The sequence below is a fragment of the Vicugna pacos genome, chromosome 7 (genome assembly GCF_048564905.1).
Source record: "Vicugna pacos chromosome 7, VicPac4, whole genome shotgun sequence".
In the NCBI taxonomy this organism is placed as follows: Eukaryota; Metazoa; Chordata; class Mammalia; order Artiodactyla; family Camelidae; genus Vicugna; species Vicugna pacos.
Window position 1 is genome coordinate 83,308,704 of NC_132993.1, and position 19,151 is coordinate 83,327,854.

General features: G+C 45.8%; 1 protein-coding gene across 2 annotated transcripts in view; it reads left to right on the forward strand.

The window, feature by feature from the left end:
• The first annotated feature begins 1,285 nt into the window (after positions 1–1,285).
• Positions 1,286–19,151, forward strand: part of BLVRA (biliverdin reductase A) — a 51,387-nt gene continuing 33,521 nt past the window's right edge. Inside the window, exons 1-2 of one of the 2 annotated variants that reach the window (XM_072965265.1) lie at positions 1,286–1,539; positions 12,677–12,709. In XM_072965265.1, the coding sequence (XP_072821366.1) occupies positions 12,698–12,709 (12 nt within the window). In that variant the 5' untranslated portion in view covers positions 1,286–1,539; positions 12,677–12,697. Of the gene's footprint in view, positions 1,540–9,628; positions 9,651–12,676; positions 12,710–19,151 lie in introns of those variants that run through there. The other variant, XM_015250299.3, reaches the window with a different exon arrangement.

Consider the following 19,151-nt stretch of genomic DNA (forward strand, 5'->3'; position numbering starts at 1 on the left):
AATATGACACCAAAGGCACAGGTAACAAAAGGAAAACTAGACAGATTGGACTTCATGAAGATTAAAAAATTTTGTTCATCAAAAAGCTTCATCAATAGAGTAAAACACAACCCACAGAATGGGAGAAAATATTTGCAAATCATATATCTGATAAAAGATTAATATCCAGGATATATAGAGAACTCCTAAAATGCAACACCAAAAAGCCAAACAACCTAATTCAAAATGGGCAAAAACTTTGAATGGATAGTGTTCCAAAGAAGAGATATAAATGGCCAGTAAGCACCAGAAAAGATACTCAACATCACCAGTTATTAGGGAAATGCAAATCAAAACTCAAATGAAATACCACCTCACACCCATTAGGCTGGCTACCATCAAGAAAACAGAACATGAGTATTTTAAAGGACATGGAGAAATTGGGACCCTTGCGCACTGCTGGTGGGAATGTAAAATGGTGTACTCACTATGGAAAACAGCATGCTCTTTCCTCAAATAACTAAAAATAGAATTACCATATGATCCAGCAATTCCTCTCCTGGGCGTATATCCAAAAGAATTGAAAGTAGAATCTCAAAGAGAGATTTTACACCCATGTTCATAGCGGCATCATTCATAATAACTAACCCCGTGGAAGCAACTTAAGTGTCCATCAGTGGATGAACCCATAAGCAGAAATGTGGATATGCCTACAATGGAATGTTATTCCATCTTAAAAAGTAAGGGCATTCTGCAATATGTTACAATATGGGAGGACCTTGGGGACATTATGCTAAATGAAAGATGCCAATCAGAAAAAAGGCATGTACTGTATGAGCCCACTGAGATGAGGTACTTACAGTAATCAAAATCATAAAGACAGAAAATAGAATCGTTGTTAGCAGGGGCTGAGGGCAGGAGATAATGAGTTGTTATTGTTTAACGGGTATAGAGCTTCAGTTTCACAAGATGGAAACAGTTACGGGGATGCACAGTGGTGATTTTTGCACAACTGGGAATGTCTCTGATACCACATGCCTGTGCACTTAAAAATGGTTAAGATGGAAATTTTATGTTATGTGTATTTTAACACAGAGATAGAGAAAGCTTGGCGGCCTGTTCCACCGGGGCTGCTTTGGGGGCTACTAACCCCAAAAGGACCCAGCGGGTTGCACGTGGCGGGAGAGGGGCGGAGGAGCGCGCCGCGATGCGCACCACTCGCGGGCAGAGCGCAGCGGCCACGGCCCCAGACAGCCCTGCAGGCCCCGGAGCGGCGCACGGCGGCGACAGGGCGGCAGACGCGGGCCTGCACTTGTTCCCAGACCGTCCTGCGGGCGCCCTCACGGGGCAGAGCGCCGGCGCCGCGCCCTCCCCGGAGGGGGCGTGAGGCGGGACCCCTCGCGTCGCGGGCCCCAGCTTCTCCTCCTCCCCGCCCTCCCGCCCGAGCCCTCCAGCCGGTCGGCCAATCCCAGCCGGGCTCCCGCTCGCGGATCTGCCGGCTGCTGGTGGCGCGGGGCCCCGAGACTGCGCGGAGAGCTCGAGCTTTGTGCCCGGCCGCAGGTAAGGCGCGCGCCGGCGATCGGGGGTCGCGCGGGGCTTTTTTAAGACCCTCAGGCGGGAGCCTGCAAGCCGATGCCCGCGGGGAGACCGGGTACCCGCCCCGCGGCCGGAGCCCTTGGCGCCCCCAGCCCGGGCCGGCGCGGAGCGGGGTGGTCCGGAGGCTCTGCTGGCTGGGGATCGCGACGTGCTCTCCGCGCGGGGCCTTTCGTAAATAAACAAAGACGGATTATTGAAAACATTAAATCCATAGGTCACTTTCGGAATGCTTATGGTTTCGGGTTTTATGCGGACGCCGTCGGCTGGGGCTGGCGCGCTGTGCGGCGGCCGGGAATCGCGGGCCGGGCCGGGCCGGGCCGGGCCGGGCCGGGCTGGGGTTCTGCTCCTCGGGGCGAACCCCGCGCGGGTCACTTAAGCTCTCCTGGCCGCGCTCTGCTCCTTGGAAACTGGAAAACCTTATCATAGACGCTGTTGTGAGGGTTACATGAATTAAGTGCAACAACAGGGTTCTCTGCGACAGACATTTCCAAGCGCTGACACCTTGAATTGTGCTGCAAAGGACTTAAGGTAGTTTGCAATCGCATAGAATAGTAACGAATCAACATAAAATAAATAGAAGCAGATGTGGGGAGCAGACAGTGTAAGACAGGAAGTCTGAGAGCAGAAAAATAAAGTGTGAATCTTCTGTGAAAATGAAAATGTTCTGTATTTAAGGAACTTACATTTAAATTGCCACGTGTGTCTGGTGGCTGCCTTATAGGACAGGGCAGATCTGGTACTATTTTTGTAGTTAAGGCTCAGATTTGTCTCTAGGAAAGTAAATCGATCAGTTGCATAGCTCTCGTTATTTGAAAGTAAAGCATACTTCGTTCATTCATTCATCTTCAAATATTAGTAGCCTTGAAAGAAGTAGAACCATTCCTTATAATTAGCTGTAAAGACGATATTCTGTATTTCATTATTGGAGCACCCTGATATATTGCCATATGAAAGTACTCAGTTGAGGACCTGGGGCTGGAAAGGATAGAGTCAGTGAACATGGCGCAATTTATAACTTATAAAAGAGTTTTGAATAATTATACAAATGTTAACTAACCTTTATAGCAAAATTTAAAATACAGAGATAAGCAAAAAGAAATGAAATCACTAAAAATTCCACCACCCAGAGACATAATTACAGTTAATATTTTGATGTATATATATTTATGGATTTTTGCCCATGTAGGCACTTTATTTTCCTTGGTAGCCCTAAAGAATCCAGCTCCCTTCAAGGGTGAGGGTGGCTTCCACCTTAACCCTGGGACTTCCCAGACCAGCACCTGGCCGGATCTTAGAAGGTTACCAGATCTGAGAAGGTTACCGTCTCCCTAATCCTTCTGCCTGTACTTCTGCCAGTGGCCTGGCTTGGGGACAATGATTTTAGGCAGCTAAGAGAGCTTTCCAGAGAGGAGGAATGTCACAGCTGTGGCTCGTTCTGCATGAGGCGTAATCCAGAGTTCCTCATCCTTGGCACTGTTGATATTTGGGGCTGAATAACTCTTATGTTGTTGTTGTTGGAGTGGGGAGGGTGTCTTGTGCATGAGAGGATGTTTGGCAGCATTCCTGGGGTACTCCCCCTTCTCATCATGACAGTCGACAGTCAGAAATGTTGGTTGAAACCACTTGGGTTAACAGAAATTGCTAAATGATTGGTCACATGCTCTAAAGAGGTTCATATTCCAATTGCGTGTGAGAGAAAGACTGAGGTGGCAAGGGGGGCATAAGTTAAGCCAAGGCATAACTTAAGTCCTGGCTGTATTATTCCTTTGGTGAGATTTTGGTGGGCAAGTAAGTACATCAGTGAGGATGGAAATAGAAAAATGCACAAAAGTGAAGTAAATTTTTGAGGGGACTCTAAAAAAGAGGGGGTAGAATTCAAGAAACCAACAAATGACAGGCACCCAGGAAAGGGGGTTGGCGGGGTGCCATCCCCACCCTGGTCTGAAGGGGCAGGGAAGGGACTGTGGTGGTACCAGGGCTCTGAGGTGGGGTGGGGGTGGGTTGGACTACCGGAGGAGGAGCATGCCCTTTAGGGCTTTTGTGGCCTTGGCAGAATGCAGCCAGGGCCAGAGCAGCAGCCCAGTGGGACAGGGCAGGTGGGAGATAAGTTCATCAGCCTCTCCCTTTGTTATGAGTCCAAGCTTATGGTGTTCAGCCATGGGACAGGCTAATAAATTGAGAGAGGAGGTGCTGGGGCGAGGAGTAGCAACTTTTTTGCAAGGCCAGCAGACTCAGAAGATAGTAGACTAGTGTCCTTAAAGAACCATCTTACCCAAGTTAGAAATCAGACTTCAAGAGGGAGGCCGTGTGGCTAGTTGTTGCAAACTTTTTTTGGTGGCGGGCTAGACCCTGAGGGGTTGTGGTAATCCTTTGTTCCTGCAGTTGTCCATGTAGGTCGGCTCACAATGTTCCTGTAAACTGCCAAGATGACAAATGTTACTCTCTGTTCTGCAACTTTTTATCTCTATATGAATGAAAAGAAAAGGTCAAGCCTGGGAGGCACAGAGCCTGGCGAACGGGCTATCATGTATATTTCAGGCTATTGGCGATATTCTTTTACAAAGATACGGAGCCAGCAGTGACTCAGCACAGGCAACCGTGCACAAAGTTGTGAGAGAGCAAGGAATAGAGCCAATATGGAGTGAGGTTTGTTCTTCTCTGTTACACCTCTCCCCTCCTCTGCCCGCTGATCTCCTCTGGCCAAACCCAAGTGGAAGCTGAAGGGTGGGGAGCCCAGGTGATGCGTCCTGGGGAGGTCAGCTGGCTCCTGAGGGGGCAGGAGGGGGCAGACAGAGAACCAGCATCAGCAAGTGATCTAAGGTCTTCCTGCCTTTGAAGAATGAAAGCTGGGGGGGGCCTTGCTTCTTAAGGGTTACCGTGGGAGTAAAAGGAGATAGACAAAACATGTTTTTGAAAAAGAAAAAAAAAAAAAAAAGCACATACACACGTAGGTCACTGCTGCTTTTGACCTCTGGCTCTCTTCCATGCAGTAATGTTGTCATGCTGTTTTAGCCACTGCAGGATTTTTTTTCCCAGCTTTATTGGGGTGTAATTAACACAAAAATTCTTAGATATTTTTAAGTAGACAATGTGATGATTTGATACACAGAAAATTATGAAAGTATTCTCTCCGAGTAAATTAACACACTTCTTTACTGTTTTTGTTTTTGATGAGGTTTAAGTTCTACTCCCAGCAAATTTCAGTTACACAAGACAGTGTTATCAACTATAGTTACCATTTTATATATTTTTAGATCCTCAGACCTTATCGATTTTATAACTGAAAATGTGTACCCTTTTACCAACCTCTTCCTATTTCCCCCATTACCCCAGGCCCTGGGAACCCCTTTTCTACTCTTTCTGTGAGTTTGATTCTTTTGTTCTTTTAGACTCCACATTTAAGTAATACCATGCAGTATTTTTCTTTCTCTGTCTGGCTTATTTCACTTAGCTTAACACCATCCGGGTTCACCTATGTTGTCAAAAATGAAAAGATTTCCTCCTTTTTTAAGGCTGAATAATATTCCTCGGTACCTGCAGGGGATTGGTTCCAGGATCCCCTCTGGATACCAGAATCCTTGGCTGCATAAGTCCCTGATATAAAATGGTATATAGTACGGTGAATATGGATTACACATCCTCAGATACGAAGGGCTGACTGTATATAGATCGTGCCTTTATCTTTGCATCCATCAATCGACACTTAGGTTGTTTCCATGTCTTGGCTATTATCAATAATGGTGCAAAGAACATGAGCGTACATGTGTATCTCTACAAGATAATTATTTTGTTTCCTTTGGATATATACTCGGAATTGGGGTTGCTGGATCATCCGGTAGTTCTATTTTTAATTTCTTGAGGAATCTCTGCATTGTTTTCCATAGTGGCTGTACCAGTTTGCATTCCCATCAAGAATGCACGAGGATTCCCTTTTCTCTATATCCTCACCAGCATTTGTTATCTTTCTTCTTTTTGATAATTGCTATCCTAGCGTGTGAGATGATTTCTCTTCGTGGTTTTGATTTCAGTTTCCCTGATGATTAGTGATGCTGAAGGCTGAAATCTTTTCATGTACCTGTTGGCCTTCTATATATCTTCTTTGGAAGAATGCCTATTAAGTCTCTCTGCCCATTTTAAAATTGAGTCATGTGTGTTTTTTAACTATTGAGTTGTATGATTTCCTCATATATTTTGGATATTAACCCCTTATGAGATATGTGTGGTTTGCAAATATTTTCTCCCATTCCATGGCTTCCTTTGCTGTGCGGAAGCTTTTTGGTTTCATGTAGTCCCACTTGTTTATTTTGGCTTTTGTTACCTTTGCTTTAGGTGGCTAATAAAAAAATCATTGCCAAGACCAATGTCAAGGAGCTTACCCCTTATGTATTCTTCTAGATTTACAGTTCCAGATCTTATGTGGCTCCATACAAATTTTAGGGTTGCTTTTTCTATTTTTGTGAAGAATGTCATTGAAATTTATAGAGATTGCACTGAATCTATAGATTGCTTTGGGTAGTATGGACATGTTAATAATATTAATTCTCCCAGTCTATCAGCACAGAATATCTTTTTATTTCTTGTATCTTTCAGTTTCTTTCATCAGTGTCTTAAGAGTTTTCATTGTACAGATCTTCACCTCCTTGGTTAAATTTATTCCTGAGTATTTATTTGTTTTGGATGCTGTGGTAAATAAGCTTGTTTTCTTAACTTCTCTTTCTGATATTTTGTTGTTTGTGTATAGAAATGCAACTGATTTTTGTGTACTAATTTTGTGTCCTGCAACTTTACTGAATTCATTTATTAGTTCTTACAGTTTCGGGGTAGAGTCTTTCGATTTCCTTCACAAAGTATTACATAATGGCTTAAAGTCTGTTTTGTCTGATGCAAGTGTAACTCTTCCTGCTTTCTTCTGGAAATATCTTTTTCCACCTCTTCACTCAGTCGTATGTGTGTTCTTTAAAGTGAAGTAAACATAGCTGAGTCTTGTAGCTTTTTGTTTTCAATGTCTTCAGCCACTCTCTGTGTTTTGATTATATGTAGTCCATTTACATTTAAAGTAATCATTGCCAGGTGTTAACGTCCTATTGCCATTACATTGTTCTCTGTTTGTTTTATGATTTCTTTCTTTCTTTCTTCCTCTCGCCTTCTTCCTCTCGCCATCTTCCTTCATGATTAGATGATTTTTGTAGTGCTCTGCTTTGATTCCTTTTCTTTTCTCCTTTGTGTGTCTACTATAGGCTTTTGCTTTGTAATCACCATGAGGCGTACATAAAATATATTTATAATAGTCTATTTCAAGCTGATTGCAAGTTAACTTCAAATACATCCTAACGCTCTACTTTCATACATTCCCTCCTCCACATTTTATGTTTTGGTGTCACAATGTACATCCTTTTTAAGTTGTTTATATTTACAAGTAATTATAGTTATTTTTAATTCTTTCGTTACCGAGTCCAAACTCGTTGCACGACAGGCCAATAAATTGGGAGAAGGGATGTTGGGGCAAGGAACAGCGACTTTACTTGGAAAGCCGGCAGGCCGAGAGGATGGCAGACTAATGTCTTGGAGAGCCATCCTGCTCTAGTCAGAATACAGGCTCCTTTTATGCAAAAAAGGGGAGAGGGTGTGGATGACTGTTGCAGACTTCTTGGTGTAGGTAGGAATTCTTTGCTCTTGCAGCCGTCCACGTGGGCCAGCTCATGGTGCTCCTGCAAAACCTCCAACAAAACGAACATTATCCTCTATTCTGCAACTTTGTTATCTTTACGTGAGTGCAGAGCCAGCAAGACTAAGCCTAGAACACAGGGCACAGGGTTAAAGCCAAAGGAACAGAGCTAACACGGAATCAGATTTGTTCTTTATTACACTTTTGCCGGAGTTATAAGTGATTGACCCACAGCCATGATAATATTAGAGGATTCTGACTTGAACTGTATACTTTCCTTTATCAGTGAGTTTTTGGTATGTTTTCCTCTTACGAATTAGCATCCTTTCATTTCGGCTTGAAGATCTCCCTTTAACATTTCTTCTAAGCCCGGAATAATGGTGATGAACTCCTTTAGTTTTTTGTTTTGTTTTTTGTATTTTTAATTGTTTGGGGGGGGATGTAATTAAGTGTTTATTTATTTACTTATTTATTTTAATGGAGGTACTGGGCAGGACACACACTCTGAACACTCTACCACTGAGCCACCCCTCCACCCCCCAATTTAGCTATTGTTTGTTTGGAAAATGCTTAAATCTTTCCTTCAATCCTGAAGAGCAACTTTGCCAGGTAGAGTAGCCTTGCTTGGCTTTTCTTTCTTTTTTTTTTTTTTTTTTTTTCTTCAGTTTACATTCCATTCTATTCTGGCCTGCGAAGTTTCTGCTGAGAAAGATGCTGATAATCTTATGGGCGTTCCCTTGTATAGAACATGCTGATTTTAGCTTAGTGCTTTTAAGAATCTCTTTTTGTCTTTACCTTTTGACAGTGTAATTATGCTGTGTCTTGGTGTGGATCTCTTTGGATTTATCTTCTTTAGTCTTTTGGGGGGCCTCATGGATCTGGACGTTTGCTTCTTTCCCCAAGTTAAGGAAATTTCCAGCAATTAATTCTTTGAATTAACTTTCTGCCCATTTCTTTCTCTGTTTTCTCCTTCTGAGACCCTTATAATGCATATCTTCGTCCACTTGTTCTTGTCCCATAAATCCCTTCAGCTATCTTTACTTTAAAAATTTTTTTTTTTCTTTTCGCTGCTCTGACTTTAATTCCAGTGCTCTGTCTTCCGAGTTCACTGATCTTTCTTCCATTGATCTAGCTCATCTGCCCTCCCCCACCTCCTTTTTACAGAAGCAGGAACCAAAGTCCCCAGAGACCATGCGCCCCCGCCTGGATTACACAGCTAGTGGGCACCCAGGCCAGCTCTAGAACTGTGGTCTCTTGAGTCACAGGCAGGCTTTTTATTTCCCAGAGATCGTCTGCATGCTCGGACTCCGAAGCAGTTTAGTAAACCTGCTGCCTTAGTTCTGGGGGAAGGAGAAACCTACTTGAAAATGCTTCCGGCAGGTTATTTATGCCAAAGGGTTAACTTTTTCTCCTTTAACTTTCTAGTTGGACCACTACAGCCAGAGCTGACCTTTGTAATTACACAGCAATTCAGGAAGTAACTCAAGATTCTTCTTCTGTTTTTTTTTTTCTTGTTGTTGTTGGTTTTTTGGTTTGTTTTTTGGAGGCATACCATATATTTCTGGGTGGGAAGGCTGAATGATTAACCCTAATTTAATTTATAAATTTGATGCAAATCTAGGCACAGTCCCAGTGGCTTTTTTTTTTTTAACTTGACAGAGCTGTTCTAAGATTAATCTAGGAGTCTAAGCAAGCAAGAATACAGAAGAATACTGAACAAGTTAATGCAAGAACTTAAACGACCAGACATCAAGACATATTGTAAAGCTACAGAAATGTAAATAATGTACTTACTATAGGCATGGGGACTGAGGTCAGTGGTACAGCAGAGACAGTAAAAAAAAAAAAAAAGAAGGAATAACCATATTCACAAGAATTTAAGTACAAGTCATTGGGAGAAAGGATAAAATATTCATATGATATAGGAACAACTCAACTATTTGGGACAATTACATTAGCTCATGCCATGTACCAAAATACAGTTTAGACTGATTAAAATAAATACGTAAATACAGGGAAAAAAGTTAACAACCTAAAAAGAAAATAAAAATGTGTCTGTTGGTCTTTCTTCCCAAACATAATGCTAAAGGTCCAAAACTTTAAAGCCTTTTTCGTGTTTGACCATTAAAATATTAAACCCTTGAAATAAAAAGACAAAGTGAAATCTTGTTAGAGGGTTAGGTCTTAGATCTTTTAGAACATATTAAAATGTAGAATAAAGTATTCTCTGAGTTTGGTTTTGGCCGGACAGTGGAGAGGAAGGGAAAGATGTGTGTGGGCACGGAGGGTGTTGAGAGATGGGGTTTGCTGCCTCTCCCAACAGTGCTGTCTTATTATGATGGGAGTTAAAAGCTGGAGACGGAGGAATGTGGAGAGGATCTGGCCAGGATACCCCCGCTGAACGTGCTTTGTAAGTGACAATGCAATTCATCCTCGGTAGTAGATTGCCGATGCCCACGGTGGTAGGATTTCTAGGTGAAGTCCTTTCTCATGCATGCACATCTCTGCAGATTGCTTTTGTTTTGTTTTGCTTTCCCCAGATTCTGTGGGAAAGCAGTAAAGTTCCTAAGTGATGTCACATAGACGGGTTTTATCGGAAAGCATTTCTGGAAGTCCTCATTAGACAGGGAAGCTGTAGTAATACTTCTGCGAGGACAAAGGACTCAGGGCAACTTAATGATTTCTCCTGAATGAGGTCTGGGGACTGGAAACATAGATGGGAAACAGCAGGATCAGTAGGTCAGAGGTTGCTGCGCGGTTTGGAGTTTTACTAGACGTTGCTAGACTGCCTTCTGTAGAGATGGTGCCTGCCTATGGTTAGTTCCTTAATAAAGTCAGAGAGTATTTTCCTCCACACTTCGACCATCACGCTGTGGCAAACATTTTGATCTCTGTCAGTTTGATAGAGCCTCTTGATGAGGTAATTTCATGACCGAGGTTGAGCACTGTTTTAAGAGTCACCGGATTTTCCTTTTCTGGGAATCAGAGAGCATCTTAGAGGCCAGAACGGACCTTTGAGATGGAGTCCAACCATTCAGCCTATAGATAGGAAACCTGTTTGGCCATGGTCATTTGGCTAGTCCATTCCTGAAGCCAGACCAAACCCCAGGTCTCATATTTCTCATAAAAGCTCTCTGGGTGAGTGTCAGACGGTGCTGTAAAGGTCTCTGGCAGTCTGAGCTTGACTCTAGAACCAGAAAGCTGGAAATTACAGGGCAAGGCCACAACACCGTGACTGTGAGGCCCACTGCTGGAACCCACCCTGAACTCCAGGTACCTGATCTGCAAAATGGAATTAATATTAGCCTTTTTGCCAAGGCTGCAAGGATGAGGGTTGGTGCAGATAAAGTAGCTGACACAAGCGGGCTCTCACAACTGTCATCCTCTTCCTCCTGTTTTGTTATGTGACTTCTCCACTCACATGGAAGCTCCAACAGAGACAAACTAACATCCTTCAGATTATAAGCAAAGGTCAGTGGTGCTGGGGCAGGCATCACTGCGGGGAGGCAGCAGGGCAGGCTCTCCTGGGAGCCCCTGCGGTCCAAACTTGGTCCTTGACTTCGCCCTGGCCCTTTCTGGCTTTGCTGTCAGTGTCTTGGTCAGCCTTCATTCTCGAGAAGACATCACGCCTGTGCTGACTCCTGCGGATCTGAGAAGAAAGCTCCCCCTCTTTGTCACTCCCTCTCTGCTTCTGAGGGTTTGTCTTCCAGAAAGTTCCCCCTTTCAGATTTCCCAGGAAAGAGGAAAGGGCTCCAAATGGCAAAAGGAAAGGCAGCACGTGGCCAGGCTGGGTCACGAGACCCCACTGTCAAAGGAGGAAGGAGGAACGGGCAAGAGAGGAGGGAGGGAGTTACTGAAAATGAGTTATTTTCAATGCAAGCCCCCACGATCATCGCAGGAGTTCTTAGGATGGCCAAGGTTTTTAAAAACGGGTGTTATTATTTCACAGTTGCTCTTCCCAGTGGCCTAACCCTTCTTATATTTTGCGAGAGAACAAGATCAAATGCAGGACAGGGTCCAAGGACAGAGGCTGCCTCAGCCTTCCGTTCCCAGAGGTCCTGGAGGGCCCTCCTTCCCTGCTCAGCAACTCAGGAGCATCCTTTGCATTGGCTTCCTGGAGCCTGCCTGCCCCCCACCCCCAACCAGGTGGAAGGGCTGGAAAGTCCTCCGTAGGCCTTTGCTGTCGCCTCTGTCATCCACTCACCATCCTAGGTTAATAAAGACGCAGTTCTAATGTTTTGAAAAATGAGGAATCTAGTTCTTTGGGACCCCTTTGTTTTACTGTCAATCCTGGTGATTCTCCGTGAGTGGCTCTCCGACCATCTGAGTGCCCTCTTCCTGGATGCCTGTTGAAAATGCACATTCTTTTTTTTTTTTTTTGTATTGAAGTATATAGTCAGTTACAGTATGTCAATTTCTGGTGTGCAGCACAGTGTCCCAGTCATGATATATATACGTATATTCATTTTCATGTTCTTTTTCATTAAAGGGTATTACAAGATATTGAATATAGTTCCTTGTGCCATATGGATGAAATTTATTTATCTGTTTTTATACATAGTGGTTACAAATCTCAAAATTTCAGATTTATCCCTTCCCACCCCCTTGCCCCCAGTAACCATCAGATTGTTTACTATGTCTGTGAGTCTGTTTCTGTTTTGTAGATGAGTTCAGTGTCCTTTTTTTAAATTTTATTTTTATTTTTAGATTCTTAACCTCCCTTCCTACAGGGTAGGAACTCTGGGGGTGGAACTCAGAGACGCGCATCTTCAACAGGCAGTCCTGGGAGGCGGTGAAAATTTGGAACTGCTGTTACTCTGCACTGGTTCCTTATTTATTTCTGTTCCTTCTCTCTCCTGTTTCCTCTCATCTCCCCTTTTTCTTTCCTCATTCCTGTGGTTCATGCCTGTCTGCTCCCTCCTTCCTCCTCCTTAGTGTTCAGGGTTCAGAGTAGCCTGTTGAACTGTTCTCTTAACATAATATGTTTAAGTCCTTTGGAAACTCAGCTAGGAGGGAAAAAAAGAAGTATATGTTTCCTACTGCCTTGACTGTCACCATAAAACAAGGGCAGATACAAAGCTATCCTCTCCGCACACCAATTTTGGACAGTGCATCGTTATTTCAAATACACAGAAGCATCACGTTTACAGCTACTCTTTGATACAGGAGGTGGACCTTGGGGGTTCACAGTGGCCTTTGAGGGAAGCATGACTGGTGAGACATCCCAGGGGAGCCAGCTGCCGCCTGGTTCAGATGAGACACCGGCCTGGGTACCCTCCCAGGAGGGCACAAGGTGGTGAAGGCATTTGGGGCGGATGGGGCCCATGGGACAGGAAGTGGGGTGACAGAGAGGGTGGGATGGCAAAGGGGAGGTGTCTGCATGGAATTTGGGGTGGATGCCACCCATGTTCTGAACCTCTGCTTTTGTCTTCACAGCTTCTGCACAAAGAGACCAAGATGAATGCAGAGGTGAGTTCTTTCAAAGGACCCAATGGAAGGAATGCTTTTCTTGCAGTATCCTTCCTTCCTCCTTCACCAAGCATCTTCCTTCCCTCCAGAGCTTTCAGAAGCAACAGCACAACCTTGGAAACTTGTCTCCACTGTCCTGATGACACGCACATGGCCCCGAGGGATAGGGAAAGCATTAGGCCCCTCTGAGTTCGTATCTGTGTCTGTCCAGCTTCAGTCAGATTAGAATTTATCTACTTCAGTTCATCCAGAAACAACACTCGTGGGCTCGGTGGGAACGGGCTGCAGGGCATCAGGGTGCTGGCCCAGAGCGCAGCCTTGTGTTCTGGGCACGCTTGCCTCCCCTTCCTAGGACCTTCCTCTGTGCCATCTCCTTGGCGGTCTCACCTCACTGTGCCTGTTCTTTGATCCAGTGAGATGTCTAGTCTCTTTATCCCTTTGCTTTTTTTCCTGATGGATCAGCCCTTTTGCTTTTATTCCCTTCCAAGTCCAGCCTAGACCCGGGGGTCCATCTCTCCAACTGCCTTGGTGCCCATGCCCCCAAGTCCTTTTCCTCTTGTCTTCTCCATCCCCCCATGGGGTGGTCTTGGGTGAGTGGCCCAGCTCCATGCTGTCTGTGGCTGATGGACACAAAACCCCTCATCCGGTGCTCAGCGTGCCCACCAGGCCCCCTGTGTGGCCCTGGGCAGCTCCTTTTCGCTTTGCCCAGAACAGCCGGGTCTGGGCTTCATCGCTCCTCCCTGCTGCCTCCTCCCTCTTAGCATCTGGGTCACTTTTTACTTTACGGAGAAAGATTGGAAGCATCAGACATCATCTTTCTCCACTGCTGCCTCTCCAGTCATCTTGTTTCCCTCTTCATAGTGGGAGGGATGTTCATCCGTGAGAGAGCTCCAGGCTGTGAGTACAGGGAAACCCAATTCAATGTGGTGGTGTTTTTCCTTTTTTTTTAATAGTGGAAAAAAAAATTCTAACAGCAGTACTGGGGATTGAACCCAGGACCCCATGTATGCTAGGCACACACTCTACCACCGAGCTATACCCACCCCCACCTCAATTTAACGTTGTTTTTATCCTGAAAGTCCAAATGGAGGAGTCCAGTGGCTCAGCGATCTCATTAAGGATCCAGGATTTTTTTATCTCTCTTGCTCCCATCCAAGCGTTGGCTTCCTCCTCAAGGCTGTGTCCCTTATGTGGACAAGCTGCCAGAAGCTGTTGGGGCTACATGCCCCCTCACTCGCTCTGAGCAGGAGAGAGAGGTGGCTTCCCGCAGCTCCCTCAGAGGAATGGGAACCTCTTTTTCTGAAGCCCCACCTAATGCCTCCTTCGATCTTATCAGCCAGAACCTGGCCACATGCTCATTCCTCGACCACTTACTTTGTGTCCAAGGAGTCAGGATTTTGCCACCTGGAATGAGGCCCACCTGGAGCATCTTCCTGGGGGCTGGATATAGGAAGAAGGAAGGGGAGTGCCCATCGGGAAAGGGCCCATTGCATCCGGTCCCAGACATTTCCGGTGAAAGTGTACTGACTGGGAAAAAAAAAGGAAGCACAACCTAAAAGTTGAGAATCATGTTTTATTTGGCAGACTTCCTGAAGACTTAAGCCTGAGTTAAGCCTCTTGGATCATTCTGAGGGATTGTTCCCAAGAGGTAAGGGAGGAGCCAGGATATATAAGAATTTTTGCAAAACAAAACAACAAAACAGGTAGTTGGAACATCAAAAGATGACTGACTGCTAATTAAAAGGGAACATCTCAAGTTAATGAATTTAATGCTTTTCTATGTATGGGAAGGTGCAAGAGTCTGGGCTCACTGAAATTACTCCTTTGTTACGCACCTTAACTGTCTGAGGCCAGTATCCTGTTTTTCTCCATCCTGAATCCCCTCGGGGTGCACCCTCGGGGAAGCTACAGTGGCTGATGGCTTGGGGGCCTCAAGGTCCTTTGTTTCCTGAAACGGCAGGTGACATTGTGTGTCCACGCTCTTCATTGCAGACTCTGCTGCCTGTTCAGACCTCGCACTGCCTCCCTCATTATCTCCTTTTCCAGCTGCACTGTCCACCTCATTTCTGCCGGCTCTTTCCCTAAACATTTCCAGATGCTTGAGTTTTTAGTTTCTTCGAAACAAAAACACAGGACGTCTTGTCAAGCTACTGTAATCCTATTTTTTTCATCCCCTTCAGAGATCTCTGCGGTAAATTCTCCATCGTCTTCTCTCTCCGAGTCATTCTGTTGCCTGTGGATGCAGCCGGTGTTCTAGGTTCTGGTCCCGTCCCAGAAAGAATTCAGAGACAAGACGTAGTGGTTAAAAAAAGTAAAGTGAGGGTTTATTAAAGGATGGATAGGACACTCAAGGGGAGAGCAGGCAGGCTCAGGTGAGCGGCTGCCCTGAGTTTCTTTAGCAAGTTAGTTCCATAGTGTGTAAAAATGAATGGGCAGAATATTCATTGGGGAGGGGGAGGGTTTGGGGTCGTATTCTCTGATTATCACCCCAACTCCACCTTCCTGAAGGGAGGAGGGATTTTTGTCCTTATTTGCTCTGGATCAGAAGTGTCATGATGTTGGTGCATGATGGGTACTTCTGATCTGCAAGGCTAATTTTGTTGAAATGAGGGCATAATGAGCAAAAGGTTACATTCGGACACTGGAGATGCCTGTCTTTTCTCACCTTTCTTTGTCGGGGTCTCCAGGCCACTCATCACCCCAAAAGGTGTGACCTCTTATCAGCCCAAAGGTTCCTGCTTTCCTTTCTCTGCCCGGGGACCCCTGGTGCTTCCATGATGTGTGGTTTCCTGCATTTGGCCTGTGCCCCTCCTTTCTGCCCAGTTCCTGCCATTTGGTCTGTGTCCCCCTTTCTCTGCTCATATCTAGCTGTCTGCCTGCGCTAACAATTCTCCACCCGCTGCAATCTGCCTTCTCCCACCATTGTACTGAAATCCATCTTTAATAGTAGTTTTTAAAAAACCTTATTTTTGTAATAATGTAACTACACAGGCCTGGTACAGAACTCAGAAACTGTAAAATATTAAACCGTCAAAAGTGAGCCTCTCCCACCCTGGGGCTGACCTCTGTTAACCACCTTCTGGTGCCCCAACCCCTTATCTGCAGGTCTTGTGACTCACTCCTCACTCGGATTCTCCTGGTCTTGGGAGTTCCTGAGAAAGAGGAGGAATTTTGCATTAATACTCAGCTTTTACAAGCCTGGCCCTGTAACAGTTCTAACAATCATCAACTACCCTTTCTGTCCTCCAATCTCGACCTTTCCTTCCTTGGTGACTTTTAACTCCCTCAACTTTTTAAAAACATTCCCAGACCTTGGGGCTGCCTCTCACTACTGCCCCCTCTCTTCTGCCTTAAACCCCCCGTGACCACCTCATGTGACCCCTCTCACTCCGCTCTCCTGTCTCAGCCCAGTGCAGCCTGCCGTGGTCCTCACTGCTCCGCCAGAGCTTCCCGGCTGAAGGTCACCAGTGGCCTCTGTTTGTCAAATCCAGTGCAGACTTTTTCCGTGAAGCTTGTGACATGTTGACCACGGTCTTGAAATGTCCCCGTGACACCTCCAGGTTCCTGCCTGTCTCTCTGGTGACTTCCTCTGAGACTCTTCCTTAGGTTTCTCCCTGCTCCTTAAAAGTTTGTGTTTCCCAGGGTACTTCTCGCCTGGGAAGTGCCCGCTGTCATGGGGACCTCCTCTGACCCCACAGCATTGACCTTTCAGTCGTATGTTTAAGAAGATCCCAGTGGATCTGCTCAAGAAGGTCTTTTTCATCAACTCCAGATCCACACACCCAGAAGCCTGGATTGTCCATCTCCAGTAAGAGGTTCCACAGTGCCTTATAACCCAGGCTCCCAACCCTCCTCCCGGGGCTCCTCAGGGAACAACACTCTGCCATCTGTTCCCCTGGCCTGGAAACCTAATGTACCCTCACGCCTTCCCCACCCTCCGCACTGTAAACCCTGTTCTCGGCTTGATTTAATCCATCACCAGAGGGATGTAACAACACACTGGCTGAGACCTTAGACTTGGCCTTCTGGCTGTAATGATAAAAGATACTGACAGGGGACTTGTAGTCACGGGACTCAGCGGTAAGTAAGAATTCACGGATCTCTCAAATCCATTTCTGACTTTACGTTCTGCCTTCCCCCTCACTTCCTCACTTTCCCCACACTGTGCATTACTGTCCTAGCTTATTCCCTCCTGCTGCCATTCACTCTCCTTTTTAGGGGCAGAGGAGGAGACCTCAGGCCCGGGGGGGAATGCTCAGCCCCAGTTCATGACACACCGTCTCCATTGCTCTGGGCAAGGCCCCTCTCTTTATTTATCTTCTCTTTCCTTTTTGTCTTTGTCCCCATTCTCATCCTCCCAAAGACGGCTGTTCTGACGTCTAACTAAATGTCCGCCTTTTTTGTTCGCGTGTATTTGTGAAAATATGTTACTTTTTCTTGTCCAAATGCCTTTTACATTTACATGGAGTAGAACAGACTTGGGCTTTGGCGAGTTAAAGTACAGACATCCACGTATGTAACCATCACCACCGTCAGGATTCAGCCCCTCCCTCCAAATTATTCCCTTCTGTTGCCCCTTTTTGGCACGGCCTCTCCCACCCCTAAACCCTGGCAACCACTGTGTGACATACTTTTAATTCAAGTGATTGTATTGTGTTCCAGTTTACATCGTGTTCTCTTTCTTTTTCCCACTCAGCCCTACATTTTCAAGGGGTGACGTGTAATTAATCTGCCGCACGCAACCTCACAAAGTGCGTCCGTTTCAGTCTAACAGAACTCCCTGTGTGCTGTCACTACCTCTGTTTGTAGACAAGAAAAGTGAGGGTTGAGTCCATTGCTCCAAGGCACACGGTATCAAGGGCAGACCGGGGATTCAAGTCCTGAAGTTTCTGACTCCACACGTGCCTTTCTTCTTGTCTCTCTTCAGCTGATCCTGTCGATCCAGTTCAAATGTCGTTTCTGCCGCTCGGAAAGCTTTCTCAGCGCTTCCTCCCTGGAAGCGGTGCCCCCCTCTTGTGAATTTCCATCGCCCTTGACTTACCACTTCGTTAGTTACCTTCTGTTGTCTGACGTGGAGGGCACATCTTAGTATCCCCACGGCACCTGGCGTGATGCCCCAGAGTGTGTCCTCACTGACTGTCAGTTGACTAAACGATGGGATGACTCAGAGGCTGTTTGGTAATCTTGCAATGCAATCCGGAGCTTGGGCGAGTCGGCCAAAACGTAGAAGAGGGAAGACATGCAGTGACTTGAGGCTGGCGGGGGATTGTCGGGGAGGGAGGTAAAGGATCTCAGCTGCAAAAAGCCCTTTGGTCTCAGAGGGTTTGTCAGATGCATGAATGACTTCCAGGATTTTCTGCGTTTCAAGCTGAGGGCCTGATAGAATTCGTGGAGTGACTGGCTTTTGCCCAGAAGTTCAGAGCACAGCCAGTCAGGCGGGGCAGGTGTTTGGAGTCCAGCAGAGAACCAGGTGATCCAGGTGAGGGTGGGGCGGTCAGGTGAGAGTAGCCAGTTTGTATTTCTTTCTGGGACTGGAGCTCAGAGAAGAGGGTGGCTCAGAGTGCACGATGTTGGAGTCTTCGACACAGAGGTGGTCATGAAAGCCTTAAGGATGAGGGAACCCCCACCCCACTCTGGGAATATGAGAAAGAGAGATGAGCAGAGGAGTAAGGACGAGCATTGGGGAATATCCACAAGGAGGCACAGGATAAAAAAGGACAGTGGTGATTGGGAAAAGGAAACCTCACTAGAGGTGAGAGAAGATGAAGAAGGAGTGAGTTTCAAGAAGGGGGGAGGGTATAGCTCAGGTGGTAGAGCGCATGCTTAGCATGTATGAGGTCCTGCGTTCAATCCCCAGTACCTCCTCTAAATAATAATAATAATAATAATAATAAAATAAATATACCTAATTACTTTCTCCCTGGACAAAAATAATTTTAAAAAAGAAAAAAATTTTAATTAAAAAAAAAATAAAAGAAGGTCCACTTAAGTGTCAAAGATGCGTGACGTCCAGGAGAGGCCAGATGAGGGACAGCCCTTGAGCTGGGCAGTGAGAAGACCTTAGATGACCTGTGGTGAGGCAGAGAGGAGTGGCACTGAAATCCAGATTACAGTTGGGCTGGAAGGGTGAGTAGAGGGTGCAGATGCAGCCCAGAGAGGTGTGGAGTCGGTTGATTTGGGGGCAGTGGACAGGCCACAGTCAGGAGCAGAGGGTATCAGAGGACACCCAGCACTGTGGCGGGAGCCCCAGGAGGGGAGCTGGGAGTAAGCCTACGGCTCTGTAGAGTTCCTGTGTGCTCAGAGCATCCCTGGGATTTTTATTTATAGCCACTTTGAGTGGTTGCACTTTAGATAACATATATTTACATGACTCAAAATTTTTAAGGATTTAGCAAAAAAAAAAAAAGATTTCCCCTGAGAAGTCCTCTTCCCTCCCAGATAC